Source organism: Neopsephotus bourkii, unplaced genomic scaffold (assembly GCF_033783945.1).
Source record: "Neopsephotus bourkii isolate Nb327-2 ecotype Australia unplaced genomic scaffold, CSIRO-AGI_Nbou_v1 NB_1767, whole genome shotgun sequence".
NCBI classification, from domain to species: Eukaryota; Metazoa; Chordata; class Aves; order Psittaciformes; family Psittacidae; genus Neopsephotus; species Neopsephotus bourkii.
The window spans coordinates 5236163-5257457 of NW_026902241.1; the positions used below are offsets into that span (position 1 = coordinate 5236163).

General features: G+C 41.5%; 1 protein-coding gene across 3 annotated transcripts in view; it reads right to left on the reverse strand.

Moving 5' to 3' along the window:
- UTRN (utrophin) overlaps positions 1–21295 on the reverse strand; it is a 369401-nt gene that overhangs the window by 330917 nt on the left and 17189 nt on the right. For 2 of the 3 annotated variants that reach the window (XM_061378711.1, XM_061378710.1), the window contains exon 1: positions 3898–4044. The exons of the other annotated variant lie outside the window; for it this stretch is intronic. In XM_061378711.1, the coding sequence (XP_061234695.1) occupies positions 3898–3991 (94 nt within the window). In that variant the 5' untranslated portion in view covers positions 3992–4044. Of the gene's footprint in view, positions 1–3897; positions 4045–21295 lie in introns of those variants that run through there. 3 annotated transcript variants of the gene reach the window in all.

Sequence of the window (21295 nt, forward strand, 5' to 3'; positions counted from 1 at the left end):
GCACAGCCTACATCCATAGCAAAACACTCCCTGACAGTTTACAAAAGGCGCAGAGCCATATTTTCCACGTTCTCAGTATGCATGTGTATTTAATAGTTCAATATACATATGAAGAGCTTAAAAGAAGTCCTTCAGGACCTGAAAGTCAATTCATGTGAAGCCACAAAAGACAACTATGTAATACGATGCAATTACTTCATAATTTGTTCTCATGCATTTCATCTACTATGATGTATTTCAGAACACATACTTCATCACCTGCTGCCAAAAAGGAAATACACCATTTTCACATGTTTAAAAGCCAGCATTGTTTCAAACCAAACAGATTTCAGGTCCAGCACAGCTCTGCTAAGCAAACTAACCAACCCAGAGCTTACAGTAATATGAACAATACAGTAAACATTATTTTTTACTACTGCAACAGCTTGTTGTCTCACAATTAAATAATTTCAAGCTGCTATCAGTGCACATATCTTGTGGAAACATGGATAGATTCCTTCCCACCTGAAAGGAAGCTTTTCAGTTGCAGGCTGGTGCTCCTGGGATTTCCAAAAGGGAGACAAGAAGGGAGCCTCAAATAGTAACAGAAGTTAGATGAGGAGCTTTGAAATACATGCTCTTAAACTATCAGTTTCCAAAATGCCCCCATCATGTCATTACCATTATATCCTACTGCTATAAAAAAAAACAAACCAACACTTATTTTAATCACTTGGGTGGGTGCTGCACAAATAGCTCACACACTATAATGTATATTATCTCTTTGGCTTCAGCTAACAACTGTATGAAAGCAGAACAAAATAATACCTAGTGGCATGTTACTAAGATGCTAACATAGACTGCTTAATTACTGCAAAGTGCTTTATTCACTTCAAGTTGACATTTTTTTAGAAACAGTGTTACAAGAAAAACCCTTTCAGAAGAATTCACAGAGTTGGCATCTTTTTCTGCCTCCTTAATATAGGGTAAGTAGCCTCCCCTCAAATGACAGGGTGACATCCATCTGGGTAATGAGGCAACAGAAGTAGGGAAAAAAACAAATAACAATCACATCAAATACTGCTACACCAGTAGAATATGCATAAATACACACACAAAAAAAGCTCAACCGTTTTCATGGACGAGTTTCAGAAATTTTCCTGGAAGAATATCAATTATGGAGCAACTATGAAAAAGAGAACCCATTGTGTTTAAATAGGTGAAAAAAGTACAAGATCCCTTTTTTCCCCTCCCTGATAAAGAGCCAACTCTACTTCCACTCAGGCACTATGCCTTCATAGCAGTGCCACCGCACTCCCAGCACCCAGCACTGACTTGAGACCTTAACAGGTTATTAAGAAAGATTAGATTTTTATAAAGAAGGACATCCCACTAGACAAGCTAAATTATTATTTAGTATCTTTTAGGCCATAAACCAATCTCTGACTAAACATGCTCATATTCAGACTTCAGAAGACAGAAGAGTCTTACCCAATTTTGGTTCACCTAAACTGATGCATTTACACTCACACACTTCATCAGATATGAGCTTCAGCCTCCCTTCCTCCAGCCCCCACCAATTCTCACAACAAGCAGCCACTCAATAAAACCAAAGCCACATCTCTGCTGACTCTGCAGCATTTACAGGCCAATAACCACCCCTAAACCTTGTAGCCAGAGCACTGCTCACAAGGTGCTTCCTAAACTTCTCAAAAATCTCCCTGTTATTTACATTCCAGATTTGTCTGAAAGCAAAGGACGTGAAGAAGAAATCATTACACACACACACCCCCTCCCAACTTTTCCACACATTTTTTTCCTACATCACTGTAAAGTCTTCCCTCTCATAGAAAGGCTTCTCCCCTTCCCCAGATTTCATTTATTTTACCTTCAGTTTTTCTTTCTCTTGTTTTCTCTTCCATGATTCTTTCCTGATTTTTGGCTCTCCTATCTGAATTTCCAACACAAGTCCTTCGAACAAGTATCCAGAGCCACAAGTCCCTCACGGCTTCAGAACACATTATATTAAAAACAAAAAAGTGAGCAGATGGCAGTGAATCAGAGACCATCACACTCCTGAAAAGCAAAACAACAGTCTTACACTCTACAAAAGAATTAGAATTACAGTTATAATGCAAGGAATTTCCTGGGAAAATCCTGCTGCTTGATTAAGAAAAACTATAATTCCAATATACCAGCCATGATATGCATGACTTCAAAAACAGAGAGCTCTCAGTTCATAGGGAGTTAAACAGCCCTTAAGAACCTATCATGATGTGCACCCTGCTCAATCATATAAATCACCTGAGCAGCTTCTACTCAATTAGATTTACACCTTACCCTAGCCCCAGTCACAGAAACCATGCATAAAAACACAAACTTCATCAAATATTACCTGTGTACACACACACTGGCACTTACACATTAAAAACACCTGAAAGACAGACAGGAAAACTCAGAGATACAGACACCATTATCCCATAGATGAACATTTCAGAACCTTCACAACAGCAGATGATTACATGACTGGTTATAATACTCCCCCCAAGATTATGCTTTTCTAAAAATACAGTGATAAAAGAAGAAAGGAAAAAAAATTCTGGGAAATTGTCCTAAAAGCCCACACCAATATACGCAGAGCCAGAAAAAACATTTCTCCTGAACAATGGCGCAGGGTAAAAACCAAACTGATTTCCTCCTACTTCTAATTTTCCAGGAGGGATCAACTGCAGCTGTACCTCGTTAGCAGATCAAATACAGGCAGATTTTGATGAACACCAAATCTCTGCAACCTGTGATTTACTGACCTCTCCAAAGTCAGTCGAACACAACTCCACTCATATTGCTGAGCTTTCTTGACAATTTTGTCAGTTTTAACAGTTTGGACTGGAACATAAAGGGAAAGTTTCTGCTCTCAACTAGACTGGCATATATCCAAATCCAAGTCATTGTTCTAGAAGGAAACATACATGAGCTCAGAGTCCCAGCCCATCATTTTATTCTAAAGTTAGCCATTGCACCGCTACATCTTAAGAGGATTTTTGTTTCTTTTTGTAAAAACCTATGTTCAGACTCCAGATCTGTACCAAAAAATCTCCACATCCAAAGTCAGGTCAAATGGACCAAATTCGCCATTGAACAGCAGGCTCTCCATCTCTGAATTTCTGACACCAACCCACAAAATAACCTGCCAATTACTGTATCTAAACAGTATATTCACAGGTACTACAAATCCTCAAATTGCCTTTTCCATGCAAATCTATATTATTTGGCCCTGGTCACAAAACAGTAGAATAGGCGATCCATGAAATTTCAATTGGGATGGGAAGGAAAGGATGCCAGAAAGAAAAGCAAAGAGAAACATCCCTAATTTCTTCTCCTCCAAAACATACAAATCACAGGAAATGTTGCTCCATGGAGGTATCACCAAAAATCCAGAAAGTGTGAGGGGTGAAGGAGCTACACATTCAAAAGTCCCAAAAGACACAATAAGCAGAACTGTAGAGAATCGAGACACAGCTAAATACTGAAATCACTCTAACAATGCACGGTTTAAGAAAATTGTGAACATTAAGACTTTCAATCAGACAGAACAGTAATAAAATTTATGCCTTGAAAAAGTCGTCATGTTATAGGTCAAAGGGAAGTCTGTGACACAAGCTTTACCAGGAGGATCTTCTGGCTGCAGGTTTGCCACAGCCAGGGCTCGTGCATCACTTGCAATTGGCAGCACCACAAAAAACAGCCTTTCCCTGCATTGTTTCCTGCCATGCCTTCCACAACCTGCCCCTATTAGCCAGCAAACTTGAACAAAGTTAAAGAGCAGCAGCTTACATCAGTTGTAAAGATAAACAGAGACCCACATGCTGACCCTTTCATCCACCACAGCCTTGAAGTCATAGGTAAGCATGTACTCACCCAGAGGAGGGCAATGGGTCTGTCTGTTGGGATCCTGAGGTGCAGCAACCTTGTACTTTTTCCACACAACTTTCTTGGCTGTTTGAACACTCATGATCAAGCTCACTCTCAAAAACAGGAAAGTGAAGATGCAGAGGAAGTACACGCTAGTACCCGTGCAAGAACTGCATGCCGGGATTCGTCGGGGGGGGAAAGCACTGGTTTTCCTCGGAGGGTTTGACACATTCAGCCACACAGTGACTAACACAACCATTCAGGAAACACTTTTTAAAAGGCTGCACATAAACAAGTAAGAGACTTCAAGCTAACTGAGGGTTGGAGGTTTTTTTCTCTTTAAAAGCAGATGAATATGCTGCTGTGCTACTCCTTGTGAAAACAGAAGACTCCTCCCGCTTTGAAAGCACTGACAAATTAAATTCTACATACAGAAAATAGGAAAGAAGGTGGAAACTTTCCTCTTCTGTTCAAAAATAAAACTATTTTCAAAAATCCTAGATGGTTTTAGCATTTACTTTTCAAAAAGCTTGCAGTATTACCATAACACTTTTTCCACACATTCAACAGAACATGAAACCAGAACAATTCTACAAGGTGAGCATCTAATATCTTTTAATGGTGTTTCAGAAGAGCACAAGAAAACTTTAACACACGATTTCAGCATAAAAAAAGAAATTCTACAAATAAACCTCCACGTCAAAAAATAAAAACTCCAATTAGGCATGCCATTTCCATTGTCCAGCAATTCCAAACAAGACAGATCGTGGCCCAGTAAAGCAGATTAATAATCCAAAGCTACGATAGCAGAGTTATTTTACAAGTGGGCCTTTACACTATGTTTACCACTGATACAGAAGGTGAAACCCATCCATGGACCTTCGACATCCTGTTGCTAACTTTATAATCATTGAGAGAATTCTGAATTCTGTAGTTATGAAAGATGTGAGTCCATATTACATGCTTTAGGATATTGAACTGCGTAGAATTCCAATAGTCAAAAAAAGGAATGCAAGAGGAGATTAACTGTAATACAGGAGTACAGGCACTATGACCAGAGAGGAGCTGTACACAGGAAAACTAGTTTCAAAAGCAGAAAGACAGATGCTATTTGTCTGTCTCATTGTATTATGCTATCAGACAACTGTTCTAAATACAGCTCTCAATTCTTCATTAATATTCAATTGGGACAGTTTACTGTGTCACATACCAGACAGACACTGAGGGGAGCAGAGGGGGAGAGGGTGGTATGGAAATCAATAGATTTTTCTTTACATTTTACTGGGGACAGGAGTTGGTCCTGCTTTGTTTTGTGGGTTGTGGATGGTGGGTTTTTTCCAGTTTTAAGAATTCCTCAAAGTTAAAGCCTGAAAGGCACACACAAAAGGAGGTTTGTTTCTGCGAGTAAAGACAACCATACATTCAGTAGGCTAAAACAGACATTTGTATCTAAGTATTTCTGCAGACCACACAAAAAAGATCAACATAGAAAGGTAATAAAGTTTTAAAGCTAGGATTCTTATTTTTAAATACAAGCTACAACGATGCATTTTGCCATAGCAAATACAAACATAAACCTTACTGTGCCAAGCACTTTACAAGCACAAAACAAAAAGATGCTGTCAACTCTACCAAGCATACAAAGACAATTAGGGGGCAGCCATGCACATACCCCAGAAGTCTTACCCAGCACCACCTAAACTCCCTCTTTTCAGGTCTTGATAAGACTTGCCTGCATTAGATAAAAGCACCTTCCTGTTGGTCTAAAACCTCATCTCCCTTTGGTATCTGCCACTCCAAGGCCATACACAAATGAATTAAGATGCTCTCCATCAAACACTTGCCAAGACTGAAGGGTATTTACAAGTTCCAGGATTTAGCTAGTTTGTTGCAACGTTTCTGGGTTTCCTGCTCCTCAGCCATAGAATGGTTTGGGTTGGAAGGGAACTTAAAGCTCATGCAGTTCCAACCTTCCTACCATGGGCAGTGACACCTTCCACTAGACCCAGTTGCTCAAAGCCCTGTCCAGCCTGGCCTTGAACAAAGAAAGGGTGTGCAGTCAGTGAGAGCAGTCAGAGAAACACCAAACTCTGAGCCTCCATCAGTCTCTTGAACTTCAACATGAAGATATTGGAGGGGCTGAGGGAAAACCACTCAGAGAGCTGGAAACACCAAAGAACTTCCAGAGAACCTCAGCTCCCAAGCTCTTCCTGCCACCAGCAACTTTATCCCATACATTAGAGAAACCTTTTCTATCTAAAACTAAGTTTTACTTTGAAAACCCAACATAAATATATACAATGAGAATATTAACCTAATAAGGGGGGGTATTTGTTTTTAATTTAAACATAATGCATCTTTTGCCTAAATAGAAATAGAACTCTTAGGTTCAGACATGAAACTAATGCTATCTGAAAAAAAGTTAGCTTTAGGATAGCAGGAATATTTTTTAAGCTGAATTTTAAAAAGTGAAGCTGTGGCCTCTGCCGAAATCTGAAGTACTGGCTGTGAAATCCATGCATTAACCAAAAGAGCTGATAAGACAGAAATGGAAGCTTTTGGGGAAAGTAATCTTCAAAGAAGGCGAAAGAGGATTTTTTTTTTTTCATTTTGTTGGGTTCTGGTTTGTTGTTTTGGGGTCTTTTAGAGGGTTTTTTGGTTTGTTTTATTTTTAAACTCACTAGCACACCCTATACCCATAAACCACTTCATTCATTAGCAGAACATGGTCTTCTCCCTACTACTACCGAATTCAATAGGTCATTTATTTAGCAGCTCTCCGGATGGAGTACGTGCTCTCTTTTATTCACTCTGGTGTTGACAGCAGTAATCAAATTTTGCACATACCACTGGCTCTATTATAGCTCAACAGCAGCTGGCTGACTGCCTGGTCTTCTTATCATCATGTAAGATAAAAAAGACCAGCCAAACAGACCAGCTGAAACTACACTGGGAAGACAGAAGTAGAGTGAAGCCTAAGTAGAAGTCTAGTAAGTAGAAATCACATGGATTTATGCTTGCCTGTGTATTACAAAGCACTGAGAAGAGCAAGGCTAGGCTCGACAAATGACAAGCTTACTTTCACAGTTTTCAGGACTGGAGCTTAGATGGCAACTCAATACTTGCAGAAGAGAAGGTCTGAACACCATACTTCACATGTGAAACACTGCCCATCAACAGTTCAATACATGCAGCAAGGAGTGGGAAAGTTAAGTGTAGAGCTAGGGCAGAAGAAAAGGGAAGGAAAAAAGAGGGAGGGGTAAACAACAACAAAAAAAAACCAACAAACAGAGAACTATACTCTTTCATTTGAAGGTGAGCTCATAATTACTTAAGATCACTTCTCTATCACAGCCCCAGCACATATGAAGTCAGTACTGGGTTCAAAGTAAATTAAAGTTCACAGAGGCAAACAACAATGGGAGCAGAGGGCAACATCCTTTAATTATAAAAATTCCCTGTATGCAAGGCAGTCCAGAATGAGATTGGCTTCCATTTCTTCTTTACCTTCTGGGAGCCTTCCAAGAGCCTTGAATGCCTTGACTCTGAGAAGAGGAAATTGGCTCCTTTTTCACAGCCTCTCTCCTTCTAGCTTTGTTCCAAGCAGGCCCTGGTTAACCCTGCTCTGAACTTCCACTCTTCCAGACAAGCCTGCAGAGAAAAGCTTGTTTCATGGAGGAGGAAAAACCCCATCTTAGAAGATTTCTCATGAAAGAGAATAAGGACACACAGGAGCTCTTCCTTCACCTTTCTCCTCCATCAGGCATAAGCCAAAAGCTTCCTTCTTCCTAGAGGAGCACACTCTTCTGTAGGGTTCCTGCACTACCTCTCTAGCCCTATACTTTATAACACTGCTATAATGAACTTCTAGTTAAGCGCTTCTCATGCTGTGGGACATTAACACCCCATAATTTTGTCCAGGATGTTTTATTTCACCACAACAACATGACAAGGTTTTTTTCTTCCTTTTTTTTTTTTTTTTTTTTTGCTGGCCTACCAAACATGTTTTGAATTAGCAGATCACACAATGCTTGCTTAAGCAAGCAAACAAGAGAGCTTAGAGGATAATGCTAAGGAAAAGGATGCTGAAAAGGCAAGGACAGGAACTTAAAATAAGTAACGTTTCAAGTTCCTGATGCATTTTGATGGAAACTAGTAATCTGTTTATCCCCCACTTCCAGGAAACTCACAGCCACAGCAACTTCAGATGGATAACAAAGTTTTTAGCACTTCTACTGAAACCTTTCACACAGCAGGTTCCTGTCAGCAATAATGCTTTCTCCTGAAAAGGGAATTAGCAGTACAGTAATTGACCTTGCTACTGTGGAAAAGGAACATAACTCCAAGTACAGCAGCTGCTGGATCACGGCAGTACAGATAACTTACAGATACTCTCTCAGTGCTCTCACACAGACAGCTCCAACACCAAACTCCTCCAGCATGCAGCTTTTCAGCCACACTGCACTTCACACACGTGGTTCTCGTAAAACAGCATGTCTGTGGCTGCTGCAAATAACCCACTGACTCATCCTGCAAAAGAGACTCATCCTGCAAAAGACATAACACCAGCAACTGCAAATGACAAACTGTGTCAGCTTTCAAGAATCTCCATGATTTTAGTTAGCCTTTTTTGAAGTTCCTCTTCTGTCTTGGGAAAGTGGGTATATAGATACTGAAGGGAATACTTTGAATCTAAATACTGAGAAAACCTGTGGAGCACATTCTTCCAAAAGCATTGCTTACATTATAGTTAAACCTGTGAAACACAACCATGACACACAGCCAGCACCCCCCCTCTTTCACAAAGCATCTTGAGCCCCCTCTTTCCAGCAGCCCCGGGAAGTGGCAGCAGGTCCGCAGGAGCCTTCTGCATTTTGCTTCTTGTTTAAGATACTGAGCACACCTTCTGAAACAAGGTTCCTGCCCATTCATTGAGCACGTTTATAAAACAAATCCCAATCATGGGAGATGCACAGCTCATCACTTGTGTACTTGTATGCTGGGAAATAACATGCATTTCAGCAACAGCCCTGAGCTGAGCCCAAGTGACAATGTGCAAGCCCAGGCACAAGAAAGCAACCATCATTTCTGTCCCCCACCTCTCCAATCAGCCATCGTGGCTGTCCATACCACTTGCCCTGCCTGGCAGCAGGCACTGCCCTGCTGCAGTGGCCTGGGCTTAGCCCAGCAGGCAAAAGGCTGTGAGAGCTACTGGTGAACAACTCCTCTCAGGACAGACCTCTGCCCTCAGCACATTCTGCAGCATCAGAAACTGCTGCAGGGAAAGGCACCACCTCCAAAACACATCTTGCTCCCATGCCTTCCATGTGCCAGGATGCAATCCAAAATTTGGGAACAACTGGCATAGGCAAGCATATGAATAAACCAATTCGTTTGTACCTTTTCCTGTCACACATTTCGCAAATGTATATTTGTGCCTCCAAGAACAGAAACCTTTCAAAGCTTCCTTCTAAACTGCATAGGGATTTTTCCTTAGAAAGCACCTTCTGATGCCTTCTTTTCATACTAGAAGGTGTAGGCAGGAAAAATGGGAAACCTACAAGGTTTCATTCTTAACTGCAGTCATGTGGGTTGCTTGAATTTTGAGCACACTTCCATAGGTATCCTTTCTGGCTTGTGTTAGTTAAACCTACCTCTGCTAACAAACCCTGGCGAGGGTACACGCTGATAAAGGTAAGAACAGTCCTGTCAGCAGCAGAAGAGCAACTCAGAGTACTCCAAAGCCTGTAAGTCAATATACCAAACACCCAAAGTCCCACAGGAGACAGCTCCTCTGTGGAAGAAGCCTCTTCCTGTTCACCAGCTACAGCAGCAAAGAACTAATCACCGTCCAGCTTCAGGTACCACAGAATATGTAGGAGGGGCTACCAGCTTTGTACGCAATGTTCCTGTACCCTCCCTATACAAATATACAGATACATATATGTATATACACACATGCTATATACACACTCTGAACACCAACAGTCCTTGCTAAGCTGACAGGAGCTGGGCTGGGCAGAGGGGAAGGACAGCACATGAGGAAGCCTGAAGAGCAACTCTGGATCAAGCACACAGCCCTGTGCTTGGCAAAGCCCTCAGGCCTTTACTGAGGGTGCCTCTAACAGCTAAGGCTGCAAACCCAGCCTTCATTCTGGAAGCTAAAACCCTCATCTACCGCTGGGGAGAAGGAGGGGAGATAACCACAGATAAATTTATCACAGTGTATTTCTACAGTGGCACAGTCAGACCAATGACTGAGGCATCAGTGGTCAGCAGAGTGCCACCACCAACTGCAGCTTCAAACATCTAGGAGTTTGCTTTTCTTTTTTAATGCCCCGAGATGATGCATGGGTGATCAGATAGCACCCACTAAGGCATTAACTCTTCCCCTGTACAATTTAGAGCACACTATTTATTTGTGTACTGCCACCAAACTGCTACAAGTATACATATTTATTACCAGTCATTTTAAAAATTAGCCTTAAACGTCTCCCACCCAGACAGTCTGCTTCCCTTCCCGTTTACAGCAATGTATTTTATTCATCCTTTTCCAAAACCAAAAGCCACAAAAGGCAAAAGAGAGCGACAGCATTGTGCAGAGCTGCTCTGCCTTCTGCAGGAACTGTTCCTACAGTCCCCATGCTGGGGATGGGGAACTTTGCTCATCTGGAAAAGACACCCGCAGAAAGCCTGGATTAGGAGAGCCAAATATCCCCATTCCATCTTCAAATAGCAAGAGTATTGCAGAGAGGTCCCTAAGCTATACAGAGTGTCCTTTCCTAGTCAGGAAAGCTTAAAGTCAGCCAGAAACTATCAGAAGCACCCTAAAACTAAGGGAGGAAAGGGGTAAAGGGGAAGAATAGATGTTCCCTATAATTATATAGCTGACCATAGGCAGCTCAGGACAGTCTACCTGCAAACAGCTTCTTGTCCATTAGCACACTTTGACAAATACATGAGATCTTCAACTCATTTGTGTTGACTGGAGTTAGTCTAAGAATAAATAGAGCAATTGCAGAGAGAGGACACAGTTAGACTTTCAACAGAACTACATTTCCAGTTAAACTCTCCACTCCTGAGAGGATAAATTTGTCTCCTGCCACGGACCCAAGGCAAGCATCCCTCTTTCCGAAATAGTTGCAGTTAGAGTGAAAAGAAAAGAAGGAAATAACACATACCAAAACCTGCATGCTAATCAGCACGGGAAGCCTGCATTGAGTACAGGGGACCCAGCACAGTGACACAGCACAGAGTTGCATGCAAGCACCCAGCCAATGGTCCACAGCTGCACCATGGCCCCTGGGGACCACGCACTGTTCGGCTGATGATGGTGGGTGTCACACTGTTCCTTCTGCACAATGCCAGAGCAACACCTCACAGTTTTTCAAGCTACAGAAAACCTATCTTGCAATTATCTATTCTGCTGCCACAGTATGAGGATTTACTTTCATGGAAGATCCCTTTACCAAACAAGAAAAAACACCCAAAAACCTGCACACAAAACACACGCTCCAGCTCAATCCTCTTTAAAGCCTCCAGCTAACTGCAGACTTACTATACCTCTTGTTAATTTGTCCCAACAGTTAAATTGCACTCACTGCTAAAAGCTTACACACCAATTCACAACCTTCAGCCACCGATTTCCTTTTAACAGCTAAAAAATGCAAATCATTGTGTGTTTGTTTAAGGTTGCCAAGGCTGCAACAAGAGCAGAGTGTATTTCAGTAGATAATCCAACATCAGATGATTTGGTTGGTATAATACTCTACAAAGACTGTATATATATATACATATAATTATTGCATCTCAGTTGTCAGATACTAGAAGTGCATCATTAAAACTACTGTTAAAAATTACTGGCCTTCTTTGTCGCTTCCCTCACCAATTAGCATGGCAAGAAAAAGAGTATGGTAAAACCATGTCCTTTGTCACATATTGAAGCCACTGGAACCTGCAAATTAACTGATTATTAAAGTAGCCCGAGGTCAGTTTGCAGAGGCCATCACACAGCAGCTATGGCAACACAGAGCCACCACGCTGTACTGCTAACTAGCAAGGGGAATCAGGTTAAGAACAAAGAATAAAGCCACAGAAGCTCTCAGAGGGAGGGTTCTTCACATTAGCACAGCTATCAAGAGACTAGGGAAGGAGAAGAGTGTAGAAGAAACAAAGCACACAGCCCAGCTGAACCATTACATAGAGGCAGAAAAGACCCACACACCCGAACACACACACACACACACACACACACACACACACACACACACACACACAAAAGCAACAAGCCTCTCTAAAACTAATTCTACATATAGACTCATGAGTGGAGAACCAGCACCCTGAAAAGAGAGGTGCACATGCTTTCCCAAATAAAGCACACCATCTCAAGCCACCTGCCCATGTTCCCAAGCAGAGGCTGGGGACCAGCCCAGTGCACACATCAGCAAAAGAGATTAGGTTGGTTATCAGACATCCCTCTCAGCTCCACACACAAACCACCAGTGCGCACCATCAGTGGAGACATGGTGTAAATAGGACTAGGCAGTAGCAAGCAGCTGAAGAGCAGTAACTGACTCAGTTTTGCAAGTCAGCAAAAGGTTGTATGTTTACAACCTCAGTTGTTTTCAAGAAGTTTTTAGCAAGCTTTCTGTGCATACACTTTGCAGGCTTCTGCCAGGTCAAATGGAAAACACTGGGCTCAGTTATTTAAGTGCGCGGAGGAGTAATTACCAAAGCTCCACTGGACAGAAGAATTGCATTCTTTTTCTCTTCAAATGCCACCACCCACTAAGACATCATAATAAAATTCCCAAAAACCTTATAAGCAAAGCCAGCATGCACTGTGCAGAAGTTTACCTGCAATCTCATAATACCCATCCCAAAAACTCTACCTGTGCTTCTCAAAATACTATGGCAAAATGAGGAACCCTGCTAATGCTGCCACCACCAGTATGGCTTTTGTCAGCAATGTAACCAGGTGTTAGTTGAACTTAAAGCTTAAAGCCACAGGTACAGTAAGTTCCAAGAAGTCTTTCCTTCTGTGCAAGACTGACTGGCAGCACACACATTCCCAAGCCAGAAAAATGAAGCCCCAAAACACAATTCCCACTTCACAATTACTGTGATGCAACACATGCAGCACAGCATCCGCACATAAAGATTTGATGTCAACAATACACACATTTACTAGCTTTTTTTAAAGCAATTTGAGGTTTAAAAAACAGGTACACACACGACGTTATTGGTCACCTTACTGAAGCATCACACTTTAAACCTGAAGTGTGAGCAGGTGCAGTGTCTCATTCACAATCTGAACAGCAGCTTTTCTACTATTCATCTCTCCCTCACCTGACATTTACTGCAACAACCTGACAATAGGCTCAATAAAACTTTATTACTTTTACAAAAACATTTTGAAGCCGAAGCGTTCAAGAATTTGCTTTTTTCCCTTTGAGTTTCAGTGTCTTCTCTCTCCACTGTTCCACTGCTTACATGTATTCTAAACATATGTACATAGTGAATACACTCATGATTAGGAGTACATGAGTATGTAATAAGTAACTTTGAAGAAAAGTTTTTATGCCGAAGTGGATAGACTGAGATTCTGAAACACCACACACCATCTGTGTGTTCAGGACCCTCGCCTCATTCAGCAGATGGGCTCTTATAACCTCAAAATCTTCCTAGCACGTGAAGCTCTGAATGGCACCCCATGTTTGCTGGTTTGTTCCTTACTTTCTCTTGTCCTTCCTACCACCCTACTGGCTCTTGCTACTGCTATCAAGCCCTGAGTGGGTTTTCTCACAGGGTGATTTTCTTACTAGCTTAACTTCTTGCTCCTGAGCTGCAACAAGGTCCTTATTGGAAAGCAGCACCTTGTTTCTCTCTGAAGGCTTGTTAGCACACACAAGCAAAAGCCACTTTAACTTCACAAAGTTAATACTGAGGCAAGTTGCATTAAGCTTGTTTAGAAGTATAGGTTGGTAAAACTCCAATACAAATACAGGAGGAGGAGAACAACAACAAAATGTGCTAATTGTTGTATGGCAGTTGTAATTCACTCAAAACACGTGTGCAGCCCTTCAGGCTTTGTTACTCTGCCTTCAGCTTGTCCTACATTTCAGTTGTTCTCTATAATACCTGTATTCAACCAAACACCAGGCTGTCTTCATTAACAGTAATTTCATACCCAGAGACAGCTATACTGCATATAAACTTTTTCATTATTTATGCATAATTCACTCACTGTAACTGTGCTAGTTTAAGACAGTTTTATGGATGAAGCATTAAAAAACTTCATTGCTGCTGTTTTATTCTTTTTACTTGGTACCATGATGATAGAATTAATCCTTTTGGTTTGTTTGTTTTCTTTAATCTGCTCGTAGATGCTTTTGTTTGTTTATTTTTAAAATAACCTTGAGCTCTGACACACTGCACTCCCTATAACAAAGTTTGTCTCAAAAAAAAAAAAATCACTTAATAATCACAAAAGTACTTTAGGTCACCCACACCAAAAAAGTCAACCCCCCATTACATATTATCATCATAAACATGTTAGAAGAAAAAACTAAATAAAGGGGATCCCCATGATAAAGACCTTTACAAGTTAGATTGCAAGATAAGTGGGGCAGTTTAGAAGAAGGGTGGCAAGGCTCAGAAACAAACTTCATACAGATGCAATTAAACTGTTTGCAATAGTGCTTAATAACATAAAAACCTACAATTATCTGCCTTTGGTAAAACTTGTGCTACTGAGTGTATGCGAGGCCCTGTATCATTGAAAAGTAGCTCTAGGGTAAATGTAGCTAGATAACCACAAAGAGTCAAGAAGCTATTTTACCTTTCAGTTTTTAGAAGTCTACTTTGACCCTAAATTCTTTAGATCCAATGAACTGCCCCCAGCCCTGCTGTTTTCCACCACCTGTTTTGTCTCCCCACTTGCCTTCATATACTCAATTACTCCTCCTGCAAACAACAAAAACCTCAGTATTGTTAAGAAAAAAAAATAATCAGCTCTCAAAGCAAACCATAAGACAGTTCATTCAGTCTTCTCACTCCCACACAATTACCTGGTCCTGTCACACTTGTGATCTTGTACCTCCTATTCCACCATAACTAACTTCATCTTCCTTGCCTTGTTCTACCCATGAGCTACACAGCTGTTAATCGGTTGTTTGAACCTCCACCAGGGAAGTTAAACTCAATCAGGCAGGCCAGTTCACTGCATCCCAGTACAGCCCTAGTGAAGTGAGTATAAATCCCTACCAATACTGAAAATAAGCACTGCATGCACCATTTTGTCTCTTACAAGCAGCACCAAGTGAGACCACTGAACTCCTCCCAGCAGCTCACAAAAACAGGTACAGGCAAACATGAGGAGCAACAACTTTGCCACAGCAAATCTAAATTCTACACGTCCCTGCAATGCATTTCTAGCAGCCAGCTAGACCATGACTCACAGCCACCCTCAACACGAGGTTTCTGGCTGACAAAACAAGCCTACAGAAGTGGCCAGGGCCTGCCCCAGCCCTCACTGCCTCCCCTGAGATTGGGTGGAATTGCTCCAGCACATTTCAAACTCTGGATTTCAGAATTTGGTAGAGATGGAAGAGGACAGGATATGTGCCCAGCTGTAGACAGCAAGAACTTCATGACTCCTATAGGAACAGCAGGAGCTCCTTTCAGTTACTATCATGACCATTCATTCAATTCCCCACACCCTCAACAGCTAGTTCCAGCCAAAACCACTGAGGGCACTCTAATGGTGTAGCTGGTTTGACATTTGTTCCACTCCTTCAGAAAACCAGTCTCAACAACAGCCTATTTCCAAAGTAAAACCACTGCTCCAACCAGGAAGCCTGCTGGGAAGCCATGCAGTGATGACAGGAGGGAATTCCTCCTGTCTCACTCCTGAGCCACAGCATTCACCATGACCGATTCTTTGACCCACCCATCCATCAAAGCCCAAGGATGGATTAGACAAAGCAAGCAGATCACAGAGCTTATGTGTATGTATTCCCCTCCCCTAAACTCCACATCCTGTTACAGAACAGAAGAGCCAAAGATTTGTTATGAACTCGGAGGGTATAAGGCATGGCCAGGTTCTGCTGATGCTGGGGAGCAGAAGGTTCAAGCAGCAGCAATCCCAAAACCATGCAGGAACTAGGAGGTGGCAATGGGAGAGAAGGTGAGCACTTCCACTCCAGCCCACTGACTACAGAAATTACACTGGGCTCCTGCGGGAACCAGATGTTTCACAGCTTCAGGCTTTTTTTCTGAAGGTAGAAAGGTCAAACTTTATAATTAAGCTCCATGGTTAATACCACTATAAAAATAAGAAGTTTCCATTTCACTTGTTTCAACTTGCTCTACCCTAGAAGTTCCTATTCCAGCATGCTGGCAGTAGTCTATAATCACAGCCAGCTGTGACAGGCTTTCTTCACAATCTGTAAAAAATTGAGCAGATATTAAATTCCACTCTTAGCAGCACTGTATCATCCTAGAAAAAGAAGGGGAAAAAAACCTACCACACACATCAGGATAATGTTAGAAAGGCCTGGTAAACATTGCAAGTACAAAACAGCGATCACATCCACAACAGCTTCAAAGAAATGCACCAGAAATGCTTCAGCACTGTCAGCCTGAAGTTCTCCAAAATTGTTTTGGAATAAGCCAGGTTTTAACATAACCCAGGTTAGAAAACATGCATTGCCAAGATCCCCTTCATCAAAAGGACTTCTAGACAGCATCACTATAATACCCAAGTACCTTCCAGCTAAGCACTGCAGAGTTTAGCTCTCTGTATCAGTCTCTCTTGCTTTCTGGCCCTGGAACAGTGCCAACAACAGCAAACGATAGACAAAGAAGGAGGGGGAGGGATGGATCACTGGACATATACATCCCTTGTGTTTAAATATGAAATGCATTATGAAAGTGGAAGCCAGGCAAACTAGAACTGTGTGTGTCTCATGTTTGCGTTAACAAGTCATTGCCAGAACTCTGACTAGGACTTATAACAAAGCATGCAGGAAATGGAAGAAAACAAGAATCATAAAGAAATTATCCCTTGTCTAAAAAGCTGGGCACATGGTGGTGAACTTACAACTCAGTACAAACAGAAACCATAAGGAAACCATATACATAATGCTTACAGGCTGAGTTAAATTTTGACTTGAACAAAGCCAAGCTCACAGGAGCAAGCCCAGTGCAGCCACCAGCACAGAACTGCGCAAGCCTCTCCGGCTGGGTGGGGACCTCTTGCTGAGAGCAAAACTAAGATTTTCCACCAAGTTCATGAAATCACCACTATTTCTGCTCATTCAGTCAAGCACCTCAAACGCAAGTTTCGCACTTGCATCCACAAGTAACACAAGGAAGGAGACAGGAACATACAGCACAGGAAAATGCATCTAGAAATTTCCATATTCAGACCCTGACCACCAGAAAAGATGTATCTTGGATTAAGTAGAAAAACAATTACCAGCTTTTCTCCAGCAGAGTCAGAAGGAAGCAGTGAGTACACCTGCCTCTCCAGTACGTAGATGCCAACGTCCAGACAATGCATATATACAAAAGAAACTGGCAGATGTCAGATAATCAAAGTACCCATGAGAAAACCTTGAGAATTAACCTTACCAACCATGCAGAGTAGAGGAACTCAATATCCATAAATAGTAATGAGAACTGTTTTGAGATTGTTTTTCCTTTGAGTTGTCAGAGCTGGCCAGGAAAAGGGGTGGGTTGAGAGTAGAGGGGAAGCAGGAAAGAAGCAGCAATAAATATTATCTCACAGAGGCTAGATATCTGAATTCCCTCAGCTATTTGCCTGAGATGCACTCTTTCTTGTCTGTACCTACTACATGAAGTCTCTGAGCACACAAAGCAACAAGAATGTGTCCTCTGACAGTTCTGTTCTGAATCTCTCTCTCCTCTTATGAGCCTTTTTCTGACTAACTCAGATTATTTGTGAATAAGGAAATTAATAAGGAAGTTGTAAATGCTCCATCCCTGGCAGTGTTCAAGGCCAGGCTGGACAGAGCTTTGGGTGACATGGTTTAGAGCGAGGTGCGAGAGAACCATGGCAGGGGGGGTTGGAACTAGATGATCTTAAGGTCCTTTCCAACCCTAACTATTCTATGATTCTATGATTTACCTTCAGCTAAGTTATGGCAGTGCTTTTCAAAAATAAGAGAATGAGCAAGAATACATATTCTCCACATGGCATTCTTTCATTCTGGGGAAAATATTCCCATCACAACCTAGAGAAATACCATTCAAATCTGCAGGTAAAGTTGGGGAGGGGAATACAGGGGGGTGTGCCAGGACAGGATGCAAGAACTTCTACCCCAGCACATGCCTGACGAAGCACAGACACATGCTTTAGTACGAACTGAGGATTTACCATCCTCCCAAGCAACCAACTGGAAATGCCTTGTTAAAGACAGACGTTAAGAATCTCAGATCTGCACACCACTATATAATTATTCTCAACTTGAAAGGGCTGCATAATTTCTCAGGAATTTCACCATTTCCAAATGGAAGTCCCAGAAGGGAAAATATAAACAGGTCTATGTATATAAATGTGTGCACAAGCATATACATATACATCTACATATACATATGCCTGTCTCTCTTTATCTTTAAGCATACACAACAATGACAAAAAAAAAGCATCTTCTCCCATCAGTTAAAATCTACCACCTTATTTAGTGGCTGTGCTTCTGTACATCAGGAAGAAACATCCAAGTTACAGGTGTGTAATTACATTCCTATTTACTTTACCATTCATTTTATGAGAGGGAGGGGTAAGAACAGGAGCATTTTTTAAAATATGTCATTCCCTGGGGGCTGAAACTCATTAAGCATGGTTTGGTTTGGAGTTTCTTTCAGGAACAGTCTTTCCTTCCCTGGAGCTCTCTCATCTCCAGTCCCCAGCCCTTACAATAACTTCAGCGGGTACAACCCATCCCCTTGCTTATCCCAGACTAACGTGTGTAAGTACTCGGTATTTTACTTGAGGCATTTCTGCCGCTGAACAAAAGTTGCGTTGCCATTCTCCCGAAGTTAGTCACAGGTGACACCTACTTACCCAGTTACTAGTTTTAACAACAGCAAAAAAACCAAAACCCAACTTATAGAAACATACTAATCTTTGAAAGCTCTACCATCTTTCAATTTTGAAAGCATTAGTCCACATCTGCACTAAAAAAAAAAAAACAGAAAGGAGCAGGAAGTCAGGGTAAGCGTTTTGTGTGTTTTATGATTTGTTTGTTTTCTTGAAGACAACTAAGCTGTAGCGCTAAAGATCAAGGCTGATCTTCCTGGATGTTCTTGATATTTCCCAACGAAAGCACCAATCAGAGTTATGGATAACCTGAATGTTACATGCATCTGTGTCAAGCCCAAGGTCTGTGACAATCAGTAGTGCACAAGAGAGGCAAAGAAAACACTGATTTTACAGTTTTCCCTCCTGATTAAGAAGGAAAAAAACCCACTATGCTGCAGTATAAACAGGCCTCATCTGCAGAGAAAACAATTCCTTAAAAATCTATGGCTACCACTGTGATACAGTGACACAAAATTATAACATAAAGAGGTCTTCAGCACTTCAAATATAAGCTGTATGCGCATCCTAAGGAGCATCCTCCCTTAAGAGGGCAAAAGGATCCATTTGGTAAGGCAGGTCTGATGTTAGGCTGCATAGGTTAAAAAACACAGTCAAGAAAAACATTAAACCTATGAAACATGTAGGGTCATTCACTAAGGGAACTGAAGACACAGCACTAAGACTGGTAATAGGAGAGAGGAACCATTGTAAGCAGTCAGCCCTACTGACAGATTGCACCCAACTAAAATAAGGAGGTTTTCAAAGCAATTCAGTGGTCCAAGAAATTCCACCAATTGGCAACCAAGTCCAGGAAAACTAAACACATGGAAAGTTACAGCTGCTTCTGTATTCTTATCATCTCTCAGCAGAAATAGCTAAAAGAAATAACAAGGAGGGCTGGGATAGGCAGATGGAAGAACACCACACTCAAGGGGGTAAGAAGAAAGAGCCATACTAAAATCCAGTACCTGGATTAGATTTTAATACCAAGCAAATCTACATGATTCTTAAATAATAAATTCGTTAGCAGGTATTTTAAACACACAAGACACAGCTTCTGTCAGCAAATCCATCTCCCAATACCTGCTGGACAGAACTGCTTACTAAACTCCTTGTATGTTATGTGTAGAAACTGCCTTTTTCTTTTTCCCCAGCTATTGTGCTTTTATATTAAGTTGAAAGAAGCTTCTAAGGCATTTCAAGCATTTCCACCTACTCCCCATTTTTATGCATCAGTACTGATCTTTGTGGGCTGGAAAGCTTACAAGTCATTTCTTGGGATTAAATTTTAACAGACTGTTATATTTGCACAGCTCTGGTTAATGAAGAAATGACTGGTGGAGGGTATAATATCCTGATATTCTGTCACGAATTTCAATTGCCTACAGATGGTTAAGCTTAGCCCTACCTTCCCAACTGAAAAGATCCACACCGATAATTTCTCCCTCAACCTTAAGTAGCTCAGCTTCCATTTCACTAAGCCCTTCCATTACCGTGCCCATGAGTGCCCTGCCATGCATCCTGCAGTGGGTGAACTGGAGCAGTGGGTCAGGTGTGATCCACACATGGAGGAGCAGAGGTGGGTATTAAACTCTAATTACTCTGCCCTTACCCAATTGAAGAATTCTACCTGGCAATGCCATGGCCACTGTAAATCAAGTAATTTATAACAGCCATCACTGTTATTCTGACTTACAATCTCCATCGCTCCTTTAGATTTGTCAAACTTTGTTATTCAAATGAAATTATTTCTCATCCCCAATGCAGGCCCCCTCTCAACCCAGTCAGGTTGACCCAGGAGAAAAAGGCCATTCTAAGAGGAAAGCCAGCTTAGAAAAATTAAGGAAAGAAAGCAAGCAGTCTTCAAATCTCCATGAAATGAAGAATTTGACTCAAATGAAAAGCAAGAACCTTTCTTTCTACAGTGTATTAATGACAATAACTAAGCACAGACCAAGAGATTTGTCAAAGCTGAGGTCAACTTGCAATTTATGAAAAACCTGTAATGAGGTCTACAAAATACAACTAGTTCAATTTCAGTGAAATACAGACATCTATTGGAGGAGGTACAAAGCTTTTCCCTTGTATAAGCAGTTTTTAAAATAAAGGTCTGATTGAATAAATGACAATCCATACACAAGATGCCTCTGCAGAATCGCACATTGCCTGATTCAACTCTCAACATCCTTATTCAGCACATTATATATGTGCCCTTTTTCTTTTTAAAATGTGCTTTGGAAAGAAACCACTAACTTTGCATGGAGCAGCTTGCAAGATCCCAAAAGATTTTCTGCCACA